At 43.9% G+C, this 18,833-nt stretch overlaps 1 protein-coding gene across 1 annotated transcript; it reads right to left on the reverse strand.

Moving 5' to 3' along the window:
* Window positions 1-548: 548 nt before the first annotated feature.
* AQP3 (aquaporin 3 (Gill blood group)) lies at window positions 549-14,673 on the reverse strand. The gene is made up of 6 exons (XM_066180898.1): window positions 14,502-14,673; window positions 5,514-5,640; window positions 5,218-5,355; window positions 3,782-3,900; window positions 2,822-3,039; window positions 549-2,144 (listed from the first exon to the last, which is right to left on the reverse strand). The coding sequence occupies exons 1-6, from the start codon at window positions 14,607-14,609 to the stop codon at window positions 1,970-1,972; spliced, it is 885 nt and encodes a 294-aa protein (XP_066036995.1). The 5' UTR covers window positions 14,610-14,673; the 3' UTR covers window positions 549-1,969.
* Between the last annotated feature and the right edge of the window lie 4,160 nt (window positions 14,674-18,833).

Genomic DNA, 18,833 nt, shown 5'->3' on the forward strand with positions numbered 1-18,833 from the left:
CACACAGCAGCTAAAGAGCAACAAGAATTTTATTTATAGGCAAGTTGTTCATCTAATTCTGTGAGCACTGTGTTCAGGTCTGTTGTACTTTTCCTTGCCTGGAGTAGCTACAGAAAAAACCAAGTTGACCCGTGTAATACACTAGGTGGGGCTGGACAGTAGATTAGGGCAGAGTAGGATTGCACATTCAGAACTATGTGAAAGAATAGTAAAGGAATTTAAATTGTACAAAGGGTGAAGAGCAAATACTTACCCAATGATTTTTTCGCCTTAAGATGCCTGACAGCATGACAATCTCATCCCCATCTCATACCTTGGTTACTATACTGAGGACAGCTACTCCATCTCCTCCACATGCCTCAAAATCACACCCAAAAGGGAAAGAAATAAAAAACAAATGGAGCATGTAGATGTACTACCTGAAAGGGCCAATTCCCCTTTGCTCAGGCTGAAGAGGAAAAGGACTTGAGGAAACTATTGCTATAGATGATTTCCTTTTCATAGTGAAGCTTGCTGACAGCTACTTAAAAATACAACCAAGACTAGCATTTTACAGTGTGGGTATTGACATTTTATTTTTTAGAAAAGAAAAAGAATACATCCTTTTAGTCACTGGAAATGTGTACAAAGATACATTTTTCAATTAATTTATGCATTAAAGAAGTAGGTTTTGAACAAGTTTCTCCAATGCATGCGACTTACAAATTCTTTCTTAACCAATAATGCTTTTTTTCAAATACTCTGTAATAATACGGCACTGGGAGAGCCAGAGATCCCCTGAGATGCCAGTACTGCTAGTACAGGAGGTGCCTGACCTCAGTCCCTCAACCATGAGTACCAGAGATATCCCAGTTATTCTGCAAGGTAGAAAAGGAGGTGCTCCAAAAACCACAATGCCATAATCCAAGACTATCCCAGGAAAACCCAAAATTATCTCAAAGCTGACAGAGAATTGGCAGTTCCCATACATCTCTAAATGAACTCATCCCAACCTTGGTATTTAGTAACAGCTTTAAGGAGTATATTTATATATATAAATCTATCTTAAAAAAAGAAAACACACCCCAACAACACCATTGTAAAATTTACATGAACACACGCAACTTAAGCAACATTCTGTTTCCAGTGGATCTTGGCTTTTAGCTGCTTGCATTTATATACAAAGCTGATTAATTAGGAAGGCTGCTTCTGAGAGCCAAGCATTTGGTCTAGGTTAGCCCTGGATAGAATAAGGATTTCCTATATGTGATCTTCTAAGAGTTGGCAATACTAAAATTTTTGATAGTAACACCAGGGTGCACTTGTTTGTAAACATTTTGTCTTAATACTAAATGAAAATCCAATGCATTCTTACTCTCTGCACTGACACAATGGATCAGTTGACTGATACAACATCTAGGAATTCATAAGAGATATAAAAGTTTGGCTAATAAAAATCCTCTAGACTAGTTAATTCCTGGTATCAAGGTACTGACTTTAGAGCAACATCAAGCAGAATTTGACCCACAGAATCACACGCAAATTTCCTCCAGGATGTAGGAGTTTCCAATCCATACCAGCAAAACAATTCAGGTTTTGCATGATCCCCATTCTACAGATTGGAACACAGGTTTGAAGGGAAACAGTTTTCCAAGGTGACAGGCAATGTCAGCAACATAGCTCCAAAGAGCTTTAAATTTCTGAACAACTGATTTGTGTTGGACAACAATGCCCACTTCTCTCCTGACTCCTACAGTCCTCAATCCCCTTCTATTAGGAAAAGATTACATGATACTGCATTTGGAGGAAGGCTCACAGGGAAATGTCAAAAGCAAATGTGTCAGGGATATACAAAAAAAAAAAAATTACTACAATATCTCAAGACAGGTAAAAATTCTTCCTGTTGTTCTTGAAGCTCTTCTTAACGTCTCCTTTTTGCCAGCTGCAGTCCTGAGTAATGAATACCTGCCAGATCTGTGTGGCAGCTTCCTCAGACCCTCTCCTTGTGCTTCACGTTAGCCAGCTTGACTGTTTCCTGCTCAGAGGCAGGTGGAGAAGGCTCATCATGGCATCCAATCGTCAGCTGATAGACAATCACACCCGCAACTGCCCCAAGGAAAGGAGCCACAACTGGAACCCACCACCAGTGGGATGGCTTACCAACCCTGGAAAACAAAAACAAAGTGCACAAGGTAAGAACTGCAGCCTAAGCATTAGGATATTTACACTTGGATCTGGAGCAATGCAAGATCTGACCCTCTGCAGCCATCACCACCCACTTGCACAAGACAATAGCACCTGTATGTCTGCAGAGCTTCCAAGGCAGATGTTGCCACACACACACAAACGCTTTAAGTCCCAGTGACAAGCAATTCAGAACAGCTACTTTCAGGACTTCCAAGACTGTCTCTCCAACAAGAAAGGAGAGAAGTATTTGTTGTGCCTACACTAGGCACCATCAATTCCCTCCAATTGCTTGCAGGAAAGCAACCCTTGATAACATGGCTCTTTTAATTGTCTCCAAAAATAATGAACACTTCTCATTTTCTACCATTAAAAATCATAATGTGCTCATGTTCAAGGTATGACTGAAATTCTCATGGATGCTCCTAGATTTCCTCTTTGATAGCAAAGTTGTGTCATTTGCTCTCACTACTGGAAGCTGCCCAGCTTCCACAATTTCTTAAGAAGTTGAAAAGCAGACAGTGTCTTTTAGCAACATTCAGACAATCCAAAGATACCTCTGGCTGCCAAGAGTCTTTATAGTGCCAGAGCTACCGTCTACTTGGACTCATAATTTATTTCCCCTTGATGCACAAGGTTTTCATCGTCAAGCACTTACCGGAACACTTCAGTGCCCCAGCCAGCAATGGCTGTGAAGAGACGAGGCCCAAAGTCCCTGGCAGGGTTGACAGCATATCCAGAGTTGAAGCCCATGGAGGTTCCAATAACGAGGACAACAAAGCCAACTGTGAATGCCTCCAGCCCGGTGGGGACAGGGTTGTTGTAGGGATCAACAATAGCCAAGACACAAACAATGAGGGAGGCAGTGCCAATGAACTGGAGAGGGATAGGGAAGGAAAACAAGAGTTTAATCCAGATTAGTCTTCTAACCAAGTTACATGACTCCTCTGGGATGTAATTCTCTTAAAAGGAAGAGGTGCTCCAAGTCATCCCATGACACTATCAGACCATACCAGCCATGGGAATGAAAGAGTAGAGCATGCTCCTTTCGTGAAATGATGGCAGCCCAGAATCTCAATCAAGCTCACACCTTTTCCCTACCCCCAGAAGAGTTATGAATAGCTGTTTAGGCAGGCAGAAAAGCTGGAAACATCTTCCTAAACCTCCTTCCCACATACCATAGCTGTGTAGAAGCTATCCCTTTTGTGGTTGATGGCAGCTTTTGAGACAGTCACATTCAACAGCAACCACCACCCCATACCCAGCTGACCTCTGAATTGTGCCACAACCACAGCAGCAGAGTGAGAGTGAGAAAGAGCTATCATTCATCACACTATGGCTCTTCAGGGATTATGAGCAAATGGCACTCTTTTCTCTGGTGTCTTGACCAGTGTTGTACTACTTGTTAATGCCATGGCACAAGCCTTCTGGCCATTAGGTCTTTTCTGGCCCTGCTCTTCCCATGGGCTAGTGAAATACTTGTGTCAACTCCAAAAAAACTTTTCTGGATATTTTATCTTTATCTTATTGCAATTCATTTACTAACTAAAGGTGAGGCCCAGAACCACCCAAAAGATTTCTCTTCAAGTGCACTTTCATCCTCCCAGCACCCTCTTACCTGGTCAAAGAAGCCATTCACAACATTCAGATGCTCAGATGGGTAGGTGGCAAAAATACCTGCAGTGGCATTCTTTCCTATAACACTGAGCTGGTTATTGTCAAAAGCCCAGATAGCATCTAGAGGTAGGGAAGGAGAAAAAAATATATATATCATTTGCTGTAGAACACTCATTTGGAAAACCTAAGGCATCATCCACCACAGCTTTTTACCAGTCAGGCTCAGAGGCAGATGGCATTAGTCCCTGTTCCTAACAACTATCTGCCAGGCATCAAGAAAGAGAGTCAAAAAGCAAACACTAAGGGGACTCCAACTCTCTTCCAAAGGTAACCAAACCCCTTGGTGCGAAGACATGACATAGTGATATGGATCAGCAAACAGTATTTGGGCTGTTCTTTCACTTTTCTTAGTTACAACTCCCAGGGTTATCTTTAGAGCAGCCAGCGCTTTGCCTACCACTGTGTAGAAGCTGGATAACTAACTTAGGAGGGTCTATCTTTCCTTCATGGTGAGTGAAGACAATACCAGACACTTCTGAATGTAGCTTTTCCATGGATTAGGTAGTTAAAATAGGGCTAAATCCTTTCTGAAGAGGAGGCTTCAATCCACCAACTGGAAAAGTAATTGGTGTTGAACTGTAGCCCTGATGTTTAGTGAGAGGAAAGTAGGTCTCCTTGCTTCCTCCTAAAGTGAAAAGCAGTTCTAGCTAGTGCTGGGGTGGCAACTTCTTCCTCCAGCTGGAAATAGCAGTGACCCAGACGCTCCACTCAGCTACAAGGAGCATCACTCCTATTGCCAGAAACAATCAGGAGGCAGTCTGAGTCCAAATGTCACATTTGATATTAGAGCAAGAGCAAGGGTCAGCATAAAAATTCACTTCTTGCCAATGAAAATCTCCCTATGATGATGAAAAGTACACAGGAGAAATAGAGGCATGAGGAACTGGATTTGTAGGATTCCAAGGTATGGAATCACTCTGATAAAAGCAGCAAAATCTGCTGAAAGTCATATTATCTGGAAGCTAACAGAAGACAACGCATTAGACATCACAGTGAAGACTTCATTTTTTTTAAGCCAAGAATGAGAATGGCTCTGGAACAGTGAACAGATATAAAGCCTCCATCACTGCTAGTGTTACCTTGACTTTTCTGGAAGACCAGTGGATACAGAAGGGGCCATCCAGAGGTCCAGTGTTCGTTAATCAAGTGCAAAAACTTGCACTTTGATAGTGCTGGTTGGCCTTCAGATTGCTTTGAGGAGGCTTGGACACACCATCATGAGAATGTGAAAGCCATCCCAGAAACACAGTAAGGAAGATTCTTGGATCTATGCACTGTAAGAAAGTTCTCCTCTCTGATCTGGAAACCTCCCTTCCTACAGTAAGTCACAAACACAGTAGCGTTGCTTCAAAAAAGACACAAAGTTTCCACACTTACCATAGTACAGTCCAAAGACTATGCCAGCTCCAAGGAAAGCCCCCAGGGTTTGTGCAAGGGCATAAACTGGCAGCTTGATCCAGGGCTCCCGGGCCAACAAGCACATGGCAAAAGTGACAGCTGGGTTCAGGTGTCCACCTGCAGAGAGGCTGGTGGTTAGTGTATTTTACGGGGAGAATTTAGGTCCCAGAGTTGTACCAAGGGGCACTAGAGTCCATACCAGTGCCACACAGGAAAAGTAGGCCTACACAACAATTGACACAAGTGAAACCCAGCCTATTCGGATCCACACATACCTGATACCTGTCCGGCAATCAAAATGCCAAGTGTTACAGCGAAGCCAAAGGCCAGGTTGACAGTCAGGAAACCTCCATGAGTCCCTCTGCTGAGAATGATCTGCGCAACAGAGCCACAGCCAAAGAGCTAGGAGGAGAAAAAGACTGATATTACCTTCTCTGTTCCACCTCAGGGCCAGTTGCTGACCAAACCTGCAATTGCTCCCTTTACACCTTCATGGGCCATCATAGTCCACTCAAGACTCAAAGTCTTCACAGCTTCTATCTTTGGTCAAAGTATCTATGAATTACCTCTAGAGATGGGAGGGAAGAAGAAAGGGCACAGACAAATCTATGTCCTGGCAGGATGGACCAAAAACAGGGCCAAAATTAAAAGCAAGCTGGATCTACAGGAGTATGGAATTCTTTGTCCAAACATCTAACTTTAAGATGCCAGGTGAGAAGGATGAGCCAGATATCATTTAGGTCTGACATATTCACAGTACAACTACTCTGATGAGGGATCTGAGTACCTTTATGTTAAAAAGGCTAATAATTCTTTGACACAGCAGCACATGGATTGGTAGGACCAATTCTGTTAATGCCTGGAAATACAGTCATGACTGAAGAAGGCCACATTCAGCCTAACATTCATGAAGCTATCTTTTCAGGTTCCATCAAGAAAAGTCCACATTCAAGAGAGTCCACCAGCACAGGCAGTCTTGCCTTCTGTCCAAGATCAGAGGTGCACCAAACCACCCTGTCAGACAAAAGCTGTTAATTTGGGGTGACAAAACTGTTTCTTGTAGTTAAGGGAGGTTTTGCTTAAGACGTTTGCTCCAGCTGGATAATCCTGCTCTTCCCAACTGCACCCAAAAGCCCTCATTCCTACGCTCACACTTAAAACAGTTTCCCCTGGCAATTCAGTTCATCAGTCATCCAGCTGCAGGCTTTCTATCTTGGTAAGTCTTTCCACTATCCAACATGTAATTTAAAGAGCTCTAAACCTGGTTATCTCTATGTTTGTATCTCCCACTGGCTCCACCTGAACTGACCCTTGGTGTATTATCACTTGGAATTACCACACTGGCAGGTACTGAGAGGATCCTTAAACCAGGAAAGAGATTACAGCTTGTTCATGAGATGCTCAAATCTAGGGATCAAGGCTTGACTTATTTCTTCTGACCACATCCCTGTAACTACACCCCCACAAAGACTTTCTGCTTCCATGAACTCCATCATCCCAGAATTACTCAATTGCCACAAAGGTGGTACCAACTCCTACAGGATAAGCCACCAAATAGGCACCGATGTGGCAGGTTTGCTGTCATGACTTCTTCAGCCAATACTGGACATGCCCATTGAGCAACACACAATCCAAGTCAGAGGCACAGACAAAATAGATGTAATTCAGCCCCTCCCACACCCTTGAAAAATGAAGAAATGCTAACAAAGCAATTCTTTGCACTCAGCTTGCTTGGAAAGGAGCAGCCAGGTAGGCTGCAGGCTGATTCCTGAGACACTCTATACATAGGTGCCTCTTGACAAGGAACCAGCTGCCCAACACAAGGGCCTTGTGCAAAAAGAATAAAGGAACCTGTTGAACTCGTTGGTGAGGGAGGGATGGACAGCACTGCTCTCTACTGGGTGCAGTCAGAACAGCCCCGAAAATGTCCCCACTGAGCTGGGAAACCATGGCAGAGGAGACTCCAAGACAAAGGCAGAAAAGATTGTTTATTGACAGCAAATAGAAACAGCTATGCCCAAACCACCAAGGGAAGCAGAGCTCAAACTGAGCAAATAAGTACAGGCTAATGACCAGGGTGAATCCTGTTTCTCCCTTTCCCCACCAAGCTTTGGAGAGATTTCAGAGAGTAAATGGCCATGGTGTTTGCCTCTCAAAGGCCACACAGAACATCAGTCTGACCAGGGAAGGGACAAGCTCACAAAACCTGAGTCTGGCAGAGTTGACCCCGGGTGATCCCTAATGATGAAGGTATTTGTGTCATTCACTCTGTAAGAACTGGCAGTTCTGCAGGTGGATGGTGGTTGGCTCATTACCCACATACCTTTTGGTTGCAGAAACCATAGAGTAAAGTTTTCCCACCTCCACATCCCTGATCACCCACAAAGGTCTTCCCTTAAGCTGGAGGAATGCCAGGTCTGCCATTGCTCAAGAGGTTATCTCAAGAGATCATTCCCCATCCTCCTCTACTCCATCCTACACCTGGAAGTAGCTCTCCAGCTTTTCCTCAGAAGGGAGTCTATGGGCCATGCAAAAACACCCTGAAGCCACTCCACAGGACCATTGCAACTGTTTATCAGATGAGCCGTGAGCAGTATTTGCCTTAATTCAGTGTAACAGTAGAAAACTTAACCCTCAGCAGATAAAAAGAATGTAGTGATACTTAGGGACAGGTTTGAACTTTGATATGCATGTGTTCAATTCCATTCTGCACCAGTGGAGTCCACTAAACGCAAAAATACAGTATCATGCATGACATCCCTCCAAGATATTTGACTTGAACCAGTTCAAGTCATGCTCACCCAGGCTTTTGTGGCAAGTACCTTGACACTACATGGCTTCGTTGTGGTAGTAGCTAATACAAAATTTTTTAGTCACACCACTTTCACTTCTGCTCTTCACTAGTTTTCCTTCCAATTCCTTTTCCCAGGCCAGATGAGACCAGAGAACTTCATCTTTGATTTTTTAGGTTTTGTTTGTCCACTGCTCACAGAGAATTGGTCAAGAGTATCTAAGTTGGGCTGAAAGGCAAGGAAGGTCAAATAAAAGCAATCCAACATTTTTCCCAGTCTTTTAAGTCCATGCAATGTATTTAAAAGTTCTTAGGCAATATTATACTGCTGTGGTTAGGGACAGTGGTGCACACCTAAGGGGGAGATGACGCCCCATTCTTTTGATTTTAATAACCTGCCTCCCACACAGTTTTGTTTTGTGGTTCTGTTCTTCATTTGCATTTGTTGAGGTTTTGTTTTGCTTTTTCATTTGTTTGGCTTTGGTTTGGAGGGGAGAGAGGATGTATTTTGGTTTTGTTTTTGTGTTAAAAAACACTTCTGGAAGAATATCCAGCCAACAGAAACCAAAGTCAACACCTCCCATGGCAGTAGGTGCAGCAGTCAACTGTTATACACCTATGATTCACTAGCCAAGTCCTAAAGTGGTTTTAAAGAGCTAATAAAATGCTGGCAATAAAACATCACTCTGATGTATTAAACCTACTCTCCAAGGAATTGAGGTCAATGCACCCATTAACCAGGTTAATGGAAGCCTGCTCCCTAATTTCGTCTTACTGACTCTAGAAAACATAACAGGGAGGCTTCTCACCGCTCATGGGGTGATTCAACTTCTTGCACTGTGAAAAAGAACTAAACCCTTGTTTTGCAGGAATGGGTTCAAGAGTGGTGGGGCTGACTGACTCCAGAGGGGAGAAGAACCTCCCCCTGTACAAAGAAGGCACCAGCCAAACCAGCAGCCAATAAAGGAAAAGTTAGCACATTGCAGGGGATATTTCACACTCAGGAAACCTTGAGCTCCCTGTATTCAGGCATGTTTGGAGATTGACCAGCTGGCTTCGTCACTCAAGATAAAAACACCCTGTCTCAGTGTATGAACACATGAAAGCCCAGTAGCCAGTAAGGGCTGATAAGAAAGAACCATGGAGGTTAAAAAAGATGCAATAGCTTAAAGAAACAAGGCTACCAAAGAAACTGCTATTTAGGCAGACCTTGTGGAAAACAGCTTCATATGTGAGCGCAGGAGAAAGGTGGTCCTCAGAACTCCTCTGCACAAGACCCAGCATTCTTTCCTTTCTTTTCTCCTCTTTTCTTTGCCAGCACTTTTTTACACCGCCGTGTGCAACACAAAAGGCCTGAGTGCATTTGCTCTTGGACTTCAAACAGACTAGTCTCTAAATGCAGATGGGAAAGTTTTGCTGGCATAGACAAGGAGGAGTGCAATTACCTGAATTACAATTATTCTGCCAGCAAAGAAACTGGGGATTGGGCAAGAAGCCTGCTGTAAATCTAATCACCCTGATGAATGGGAAAGACTGGCCAGCTCTTGTTGTCCTCCGGTTATTGGGGAAGATGCCAGAAGGGCAGTCAAACCATGAGTCTGCTTCGAAGGAAGAGATCCAGACATACTGACAGATGATTTTAGGTTTTGGACACACAGAGGGTAGCACTCTTCATAGGGAGAAGGCAGGAAGCAAGAGCACCCTGCAGAGAACTCCACAGCTCACATGTCAGGATAGCCTCCATCAGCCAGAGAGACAAAGAAAGGAACACTATCCTTTATGCTTTTCCTCAAAGCATCTCTCAAACAACCAGGCTAGTCAACATTCTCAATTTGCAAAGCAAGGAGAAACCTCAGACCCCAGAACCCAGCTTTTTGTCCAGCTAAGCTGGAGGTAGCTTGTACAGAAGCAGCCTTGTAGGAAGGGCAGCAGCAGATGGTCTGTTATGTTACAGTGCTTTAGGTACCACCCACTGAACCAGAGCCAAGGCAGGGCTGGAGAGATGAGAGAATCTAAGCAAAACTATGCCCCACATACATCACATGTTACAAAAAACCATTGCACAAAGCTGGAGACATGAGCCTCCCTCAGCTCAAGAAACCTGAGCAACCTTCATCAGAGGAGTTGGGTATTATGGAGGAAATTTGCTGGTTTAGGTTGTTCACACATGCACGGAAGGAAAAACACTTATTCTGATGTCCCTACTATTGCTCAGATCAAGAGGTTTTAGCAGTTAGAAAGACCAGTGTATCTGGTGGGGGTTTGGTCACAAGGTTGGGTGCTCCTGGGGAAAGCTGCCTTCCTGCCGAGGGAAAGCCTTGGTGCCTGAACTGTCCTGTTTGTAGGAAGGAAAATTGTCCTGCTCTCGGAGAGAGACATCCAAAAGGGACAGTTTTGGACAGTTAGTGAAGAGCTTCAACCTCTTCTGGTGGAAGGGTTGAGGGAAAGCAGCAGCACTGCCCCTTCCCATGTCCCTGTACCCAGCAGCAAGGAAGAATCAGCAGCACTCAACATGCTTAGAGCAAGGGTTTCCACACCATTTTACAGCCTAGCAAAGCATTAACAAAGAAAAGAACTTTAAAAAAATTTTTTAAATAAAATAAAATTTAAAAAATCACATTTTCCAAATGTGACAAGCTGGGTTTAAGCAAACCACCCCAAACCAAACAGCAACTGTGGAAACTACTGTGCTGCCCCAGACAGTTGTGGGATGAACAGCAACCTTAAGGTGCCAACACCTAAGTGGACTCCCCTTGCTGTGGTCATCCTATTAGATGAAGCTCCTCTTGCTTTGGTAATCCAAACCACTCTGCTATTTTTGTTTCTATGGTCTACACCACAGTCATACCCCAAAAAGCTATCACCTAGCCACGAACTCAAGGCAGCACCAATTGAAAAGCAATTAGGGATTGTTTTGCTCTTTCTTTGTGCCTGTACAGCAGTGATTCACAGTGAGTCCTACTCAGAAATCAGTCATAATCAGCACATTACTTCTGCCTATGTAAAAGACAAACAGAGCCAGCTTTGGTATTTACACTAGCAGAGCACGGCAAACAGACTGAGCCTTAAGAGAGGCACAGAAACCCACCACGGAAATCTGGCTTTAGTGGGTTGCTACAGTAATAATACAAACATCAAGGGACTGGGAAAATGCCTTCAGTATTTGTAGTGCTTAACAATTGCCAGCAAGCAGTACTTCCAACATAGGTATAAAATTCAAGCTAAAGTGCCACTCAGAAAGTGAATTTTGAAGACGGGAAACGCCAGTTTAAGCATCAAAGGAAATGTATGTAGAATCAGCATTACTATTTTTGCAACAAAAGAGACACCACCCACAGACTAAATAAAAATTGTGCAAGGTGCTCAACACAGCAAAAGTGGCTTGCAAGTAGACAGCAACTCGCCTTGGCATTCTTCAGGCCTTGGCTGCCTTAACTGGATTATTTTTCTTATCTCAAAAAAAAACCCCAAAAAACCACCAAAAAACCCCCAAACCAAACCAAACCAAACCAACCAAAAAAAAAAAAAAAAAAAAAAAAAAAAAAAAAAAAAAGTCACTATTCTAAGAGTCCTTTCCAACTCAAACCACTCTATGATTCTACCTTCACAGTCTCTTTAAAAAATGAGAAAAATAAAATCAAGTACTAGGTTCATTCTCACAGGCAGCAAGACTATGCAGGGATTTGCAATAGCTTTTGTCTAGAGGAGTTTGAGAGAGCTGCAGTTATTATGCAAGTGAAAGGGAGGAGGGAAGAAGCTGAAGCAGTGCCAATATCTACAGTGGGACAAGTTTTACATTACACAGTGAAATTTAAAGTAAGCTGCAAACTTTAGTCTCCCTTCCTTGTGGCTCAGGCAGTTGATTTCAGCATGAACAAACAGTATCAAACCTTAAATCCATCCCTGATAGTATTCTGTTCAAACATATTTGTGTTTAGTCAACTCCATCTCCCATGAAGAATATTTCATGGATTCAGGTCTTTCCTCAGGCATTTTACTGTGAACCCCAAACCAGATATTTACTGGGGTACAGTGCACCTCAATGCACACACACATAGCTCAACCTGCTGGCAGTGTGGGCAGCAGGGACTTCTGCAAGGTAGAAAATGACAATTTCTCTCCTGGGAGAAAATCCAATTCAAACAATTGTCCAGGCCAACTGAAAGGGGAAGGAATTCACCTTCAAGATCCTTTCTATTTCATGTAGGTAATATAATAAAAAGACAAAAAGGAATCAGGGTGGTAATAAAGAAAAAGTGCAAGTTTCCCTTCATTAAGACAAATAGATTGAGCACAAAGTTGGAAAGGGATTGACTGGTTTAGATATTGCAAGCTTGCAGTCCTGGAACCCATTTCCCTCTTGTGTAGCCTGTTTTGGATTTCTGGCCATGCAAGAGCATTCATGCAAGAGCATTTACTAAGTTCGGGACTTTCCCTTTTCTTCCACAAGCCCACCCCACCTTCTTCCACATGGACACAGAATGCCCACAGTACTCTGTCCACTGCAGAGCTGCTGCGGGAGATCCTAAGCAAGTTTGCAAGTCCTACAAGATGGAGTTGAGTGTGCCACTAAAACCAGTTCAGGAACTCCTGAACATGGTGAAGGCTCAGCCTGTAAACTTAGACACACAAACTAAAACTGAGCAGGTTTGACGCTCCTGAGGACAAGGCATGTGCTGCCCGCTTCTGCCAATGCAGCATCCGGTGTGGCTTATGGGTGCCCATTACCACTCTCATTTTGGAAGCTGCTTATGATTTTGAACCAAACTCTTCCTCAAGCTCTAAGCAGATCCCAATTTCTCTCTGCTTGGAGAAGCAAGGTAAGGAAAAGTAGTCTCTGCTGTGCCAGCTATTACAGTCAGAGGATGGACTAATGGGGTTTCGACCATGAGCCCTACTGAAAGCTCAGATCCAAATGGCTAAAGGCTTGTCTTGTTTCTCAGTAATATTAGCTTTGCTATCAGGAGGCATTAATCCACCTTACAAAACTTGCCTTGTTTCAATCCTCAGACTAACAGCTGCAACATCAGTGATTCATAGACAGCAATCTTCCAACTGTTAATCGCTTTCCTATCACCTCCTACCCACCTTAATTTCAAACAACCGTTCCTGGAAAAATCAACAGGACTTGTTTGCAAATCACCAAAGCTGGGTCACTCTGACAATAAAGCCATTGCACCATGCAAAGCTGCTTTCTTTTAAGTGTGGTAGCATTTTACACAGTCTTAGCAGAGTCCCCCTAAGCTGCCATAGAAGATTAGGAAATCTCTCTCTCTTCATCATTTTTTAAAAAAATCTTATTTATGAAAGCATAAAATTGTGTCGATCTTTTTGTGTTGTTCCCCAGGTGCACATGCACCTTCATAAAGCCTTCCTCTGCCTTCAACTCTTCCAGTCCTTAAATTTCTCTCCAAACAGTTCAGCCACCAGTTACAAAGAGGTGTAAACCCACAGTCACTCCACTGAAACCTTCAGGATTGCTCTGGATTTACACCACCTCAGAGGAACTTGTGCCTGTAGATATTCACAATGCAAACACCAACTCACTTCTGCCTCAATACATGTGCACCAAACCTGTGGCCAACTGAGCAGTCATGCATTTTCAGATGCAGATGCTTTAAGCCAGATATCCTTGTCACCATTTTTCTACACCAGTATTTACTCTACACAGCTCATACACAACTTTCCTAGCTGCTCATATCTGCCTTTAACTTTAAAGCAAATTGCAGCCGCTCAAAATATTTGCAACCTCAAGCAGTTAGACACACATTTACCTCAGAAACTTAGACACACACTTACCCTGTTTTATCCCTTATATTCCACCCCTTTGGAAACTGAGCACTAAAATAGGCAGAAGAGTTTTATCTCCACTGACCACTGAAGAATGCACTGACTGATAGCAAACACCAGGTCCCAGGTGGCTGTGAGCGTGAGATGCCATGGTATCATGCAGCCACACTGACAAGCCCCTGGGGAATCAGCAACTGACAGTAAAAGGGCACTGCAACAGTTTAAATTTTAGCTACTTCTTCATTATGGGATTCATGGGAAAAGCAGTGGAAAAAAACAAAAAAAGTTTTCACTTCCTTGGGTGATAACGCAGTATTTCAGAACCAAGAAAATGTTCCAGGGTGGACAGAAAGGAAGTTTTTCATGATCTCTAGCAAAACACTTGCTGCGTACACAAAGATGTTTTGCTCCCTCACTTCACAGATACACAGAAGCTCCCACACACCCGACAAGCTCTTCAGAGCCCACATTTTACGAGAAACCCCAATGTCCACCCTTGAGCAATATGCAGAAATTTTTTTCCTGTGCACGGGGACTGTCCTCTAGACCCCTTGCAGCAGGTTACACCAGAGTTGGGCCGATTCTCAATGCAAACTCTGATAGCAATGCAGCCCCTTCACCAGGACAATTTCCCCCAAGCCCACGGGTTAGAGAGCATCCCCACTCTACAGCCTCCACTCACCACCAGGATCAGAGTCCCCAAGCACTCAGCCAGTGCTTGCCGCACTAATTTGTTTCTGATCCTCAGGTGCTCCTCAATGGTAGCAAGAATGTCCTTTTGCCGCCCCATCGCAGTAGAGGTGTTTCTCAAGTGGTGTCAGGGAAAAAACAGCAGCTGACAAAGCCTCAGCAAAGTTTCTTCTCTAGCACAGCTGCCTTTGCTTATAAGTAAGTTCATCGATGCCTGACACACCTCCTCGGTAACCACACCCCTTCCACCACTCTTCAAACCCAACTTTTTTTTCCTGCCTTTCAGCATGAGACAGCGTGGGTGGTTTTTTTCTTTTTCCTCATTGCTTGCATAGGTGAGCAGAAGATTCAGGAGCTTCATAAGAAGAAGGAATTAAATGTGTCCTGCTGAAGCCTCTGCTGTTTTCATCACCCCCTAAAATGTAGGGCGGTATGTGCCCTTCTCCAGCTTCAATTAAATGCATAAACTGAGCAGTGTTTTACCCATTTGTGTGAGCATGGTACCTTGCATTTCCTTCCCTCCCAAGCTCTTGCAGGCTGGCAAAGTTATGTGTGCTCCTGTGCTGATTCAGAGGAGTCTGTAGATGCTTTGACAGCAAAACTGGGGGGCAGAAGGTTTGAACCCCCACAGCTGAGTCCAAGGCTCTCCTGAGCTCCAGCAGTTACCCAGCTGAAGCTGGTACTGTGAACAAAACCAAACCTCTTTCCATGGAAATCTACATTTGAGTCCTAACTCTTTTGTGTCATTACAATTTATCTCATAGTCCCAAAGCTTTGGGAGATCCCTTGCAGCCCAGTCCCCCTGAAAGCTGTAAAGAAAAGACATGAGACCCCTGGTGCAGAGCCAATCCCCATCACAGGACCTGAGTGAGGAGCCCACACATTTACCAAGCCACAGAGGTAACAACCCTTGCAGCTTTTCCATCATCGGTAATGTCCTGTATTACTCCAGGACAACTTCACAAGATGGCCTGGATGAAAAAAATCCCAGTCCGTACCATCTGAGGTGAGGACTGCTAACAGGACATGTACAGATCCTAGCATCTGGTTTTTGTTAAGTGAGTAGTAAAAATTCCCTGGGCTCCTTGACTCACCAGGTCTTGACGCAGAGCAGCAGAGCTGAATTTGCAGGACTGAAAGGGACCCCTTTCCTTGATTTGTTCCCCTGCCTTCTCTGCAAAGCCACAGATGCCCAGATTTTCCTCTTCTCCTTATTTAACCATCAACTTTCCAGTGGAAAAGCCAGAGCTTTTTAGTACAGTGGTGAATGAGCCTTTATTTTGTACAGAAACTGCAGCCAACATGAGAAGCAATCAGTAATGTGGCTAAAAAAGCAATAATGTGTGAGGAATCAAATACAGGGAAACACTCAAGTCCAAACATAATTACAGGGGGAGGAAACTTTCCTTGTTACTTTGTGCATAAGGCCAGTCTGGGGCTGCCAGCATCAGTGGGGTCCTCTGAATTACAGTGAGTGCTCCGTCAGCCCCACGCTTGCTTGCTGCAGCCGGGGTTTGCAAGCGAGTGCTCAAGACACCCATATTCAATCTTCTCTCCATATCTCTCCCCTCATCATCTGGCAGTGCATCACCAGAGCCATGGAGGCTCCTCACTTATTCCTGCATTTCCCTCTCCTTTATATTTTGCCCTGTCCCTTCACCCTGATGCTTTATCAAAGCTATCACAGCCAGAAATTAAAGTGTATATTGGGGTTTTTACCCTTTTGGCAGTTCCCAAGCAAAAACACATGGCCACCAATGTGTAGACACTGTGTTCTGTGGTGCAGTTTCAGTGAGATTTATTTAGGTTAGTTCCCATTCCTTCCCTGGTGGTGAGGACAAGGCCATCAGACCAGAGAAAGAAAGGTGAGGAGCAAAAAGCATGGGGAGGTGTGATGTTCTCCAAGCAGGTAAGAACATTTCTTCTGTCTCCAGCATCTGAGGCCCTCTGTTACAAATTGAGGATACAGGCATTTCCTCGCAAATGGTGAAGGAAGGGGAGATGTCGAGGTTCCAAGGTTGACAGTATGTCTTGGTTTTGGCTGGAATAATCAATTCCCTTCTTACTAGTGATTTGGATTCAGTATGAGAATAACGTTGATAACACACTGTTTCAGTTGTTGCTCAGCAGTGCTTAACCTAACTCAAGCACTGTTCAGTTTCCCGTGCTCTGTAAGTGAGCAGGTGCACAAGAAACTAGGAGGGACCATGGCCAGGACAGCTGACCCAAACTGGCCATGGGATATTCCATGCCATAGAACACCAGGCCCAGTGCATAAACTGGAGGGAACTGGCCAGGAACAGCTGATCACTGCTGGTAAACAGGCTGGGCGTCTCTCAGTAAGTGGTGAGCAATGGTGGTTTTTATCACATGCCCTTCGTGGGTTTTATTGTCTATCTTTCTCTTCTTCATTGTCATTGCTATTACTAGTATTAGTATATTTTTTTTTGTTTTAATTATTAAACTATTCTTATCTCAACCCACAAGTTTTACATTTTTTTACCATTGTCCTCCCCACTGGGACTGTGCAGGGGCAGTGCATGGTACTTAGTTGCTGGCAGGGGTTGAACCACAACATAGTAAAAGATGGTCATAAGAGCAGTATCAAAGCTGGTGCATGGAGAAGTCTAGACAGAGGCAAGCCTGAGGAGCTGGGGTAGGTGCTCCCGACACCAGCTTTGTGCCTGACTCACTGCATGACCTCAAGCAAATCCTTCACCTTTCCACACCCCAGCTTCTCTGTCAGTAAATTGGAGAGTGATATCAGATTCCCTTCTTGGGGCATTGTGAGGATGAATCACTGCAGCCCAAGATCCAATGACTTAAAATGAGCAATAGGGACTTATGCAATTGCTTTCGCAACAGGCAGCCGTGTTATTATCTAGGAAGGAGCTTGGGGAAAGGACAGTGATGCAATGCTAGAAGAAGCGGGACATCCTTTCAGAAGCAATAACTAACCAAAGTATGGGCAAGGGCTCAAAGGCCCCACTGCTGGAGCTTATCTGTGCCAATACAGGAATTGCTGTGCTACGCCAATCTGCTGGACTTAGGGATACATAATCTAAACAGAAATCATTTAAAGATGTCATTGAGCAGCAATAGATTTCCAAGCAGGCCCATCTCCTACAATAACTGGTAGTCAGGGTACTTGTATCCATCCTGGTGTTTAGAATAAATCCATGGGATGGTTGAAATTAAACAAGGTAGGATGTCACAGTTAAGAATAATGAAACAAGACCTCAGAGCTGCTGGGCTCTCCTAGAGCTGGGTGGACATCGAAAGACATCCGTACCTTTAGTGTTGCCTAGCATGGACATCCAAAGAAGCTCTTTCAAAGCACAAAGCCTCAAAGAAAGGAAATCTCCAAAACTCAGTCGCAAAAAATTCATGCTTGACTTCCTGGTGGTTTTGCCAGAGCTACTGAAGTGCAAGCAAGGGATTTCTCTTGTCAGTCACAGCAAGATTAAAATATCAGGTATTAAGTTACCTAGAATGAACTACCCCATCAATCTGTACAGTGTCAAAAATCAAGGCAGTGTAACATTCCAGTTTACGGAATCTGCTGGTTGCCAAGAATTTTCTTTTCCAAGAGAAAAGAAAATTCAACTCAGCAGGGAAGTCAGAGACAACATTGTTGTGTTGTGCTCCTGCCATATATGTCAAACTTTTCTTCCATTATCTTCTGGGACCAATAAATACAGCCATACCTTGGAATTATCCAGAATTTGAACCTAGGCCTTTTGATCTTGGTCCAACAAAGCACTTCTCTGTAACGTTTGTCACTTTCTTATCCCCTTCCTTTCTCTCCAGCAGAACCACACAATGTGCCACAATAAACTCACTGTGTGCTTGGGCTGTTATTTCTAGACAAGATCCAAAACTAACACCGAGGTTCCAAGTGTGCTGTTTGTGTTTTAGCCTTGCCACTTGGCTCCATCCCTCATCACTACATGCCAGGGGAAAGATACAAGTGAAATTATAAAGGAATAATCAAGTCTTGCCTGCTCCCATTCAGCTGTTTTCCTACTGGTTATAGTGGCACAAAATAAATTCAGGCTCATAAACTCCTTGGCTTCTGCAGAGTCCTGAATCATCCCCCAGCAATGTATTTTTTCCTATTAAAATCTGAGTCTAATAAAGTAAGAAGACTTTTTCTTGAGTAAGTAGATGGATAAACCCAGACTGGTGGGTTCAACAGCTTGTCCAAGCCAAATTCATTCACTCATCCCAGGATGGATGGTGCAATCCAATAGGGAGAAAAGCATGAATCACTCAAATCTGCAATGAGTCACTCATTGAATTGACAGCAGGGTCACCTGGTGCA

Source organism: Chamaea fasciata, unplaced genomic scaffold, assembly GCF_029207755.1.
Source record: "Chamaea fasciata isolate MVZ Bird 193981 ecotype frontalis unplaced genomic scaffold, bChaFas1.0.hap1 SCAF_4, whole genome shotgun sequence".
Lineage (NCBI taxonomy): Eukaryota > Metazoa > Chordata > Aves > Passeriformes > Sylviidae > Chamaea > Chamaea fasciata.

What these genes read in the sequence shown, in the direction of transcription:
- AQP3 (XM_066180898.1), bottom strand. Translation starts at nt 14,609, where the DNA reads ATGGGGCGGCAAAAGGACATTCTTGCTACCATTGAGGAGCACCTGAGG. An exon ending in GATTGCCGGACAGGTATCAG is followed by an intron (nt 5,356 to 5,513) that starts GTATGTGTGGAT and finishes GCCTCTCTGCAG; the next exon opens with GTGGACACCTGAACCCAGCT. An exon ending in TGAATGGCTTCTTTGACCAG is followed by an intron (nt 3,040 to 3,781) that starts GTAAGAGGGTGC and finishes ATCCCTCTCCAG; the next exon opens with TTCATTGGCACTGCCTCCCT.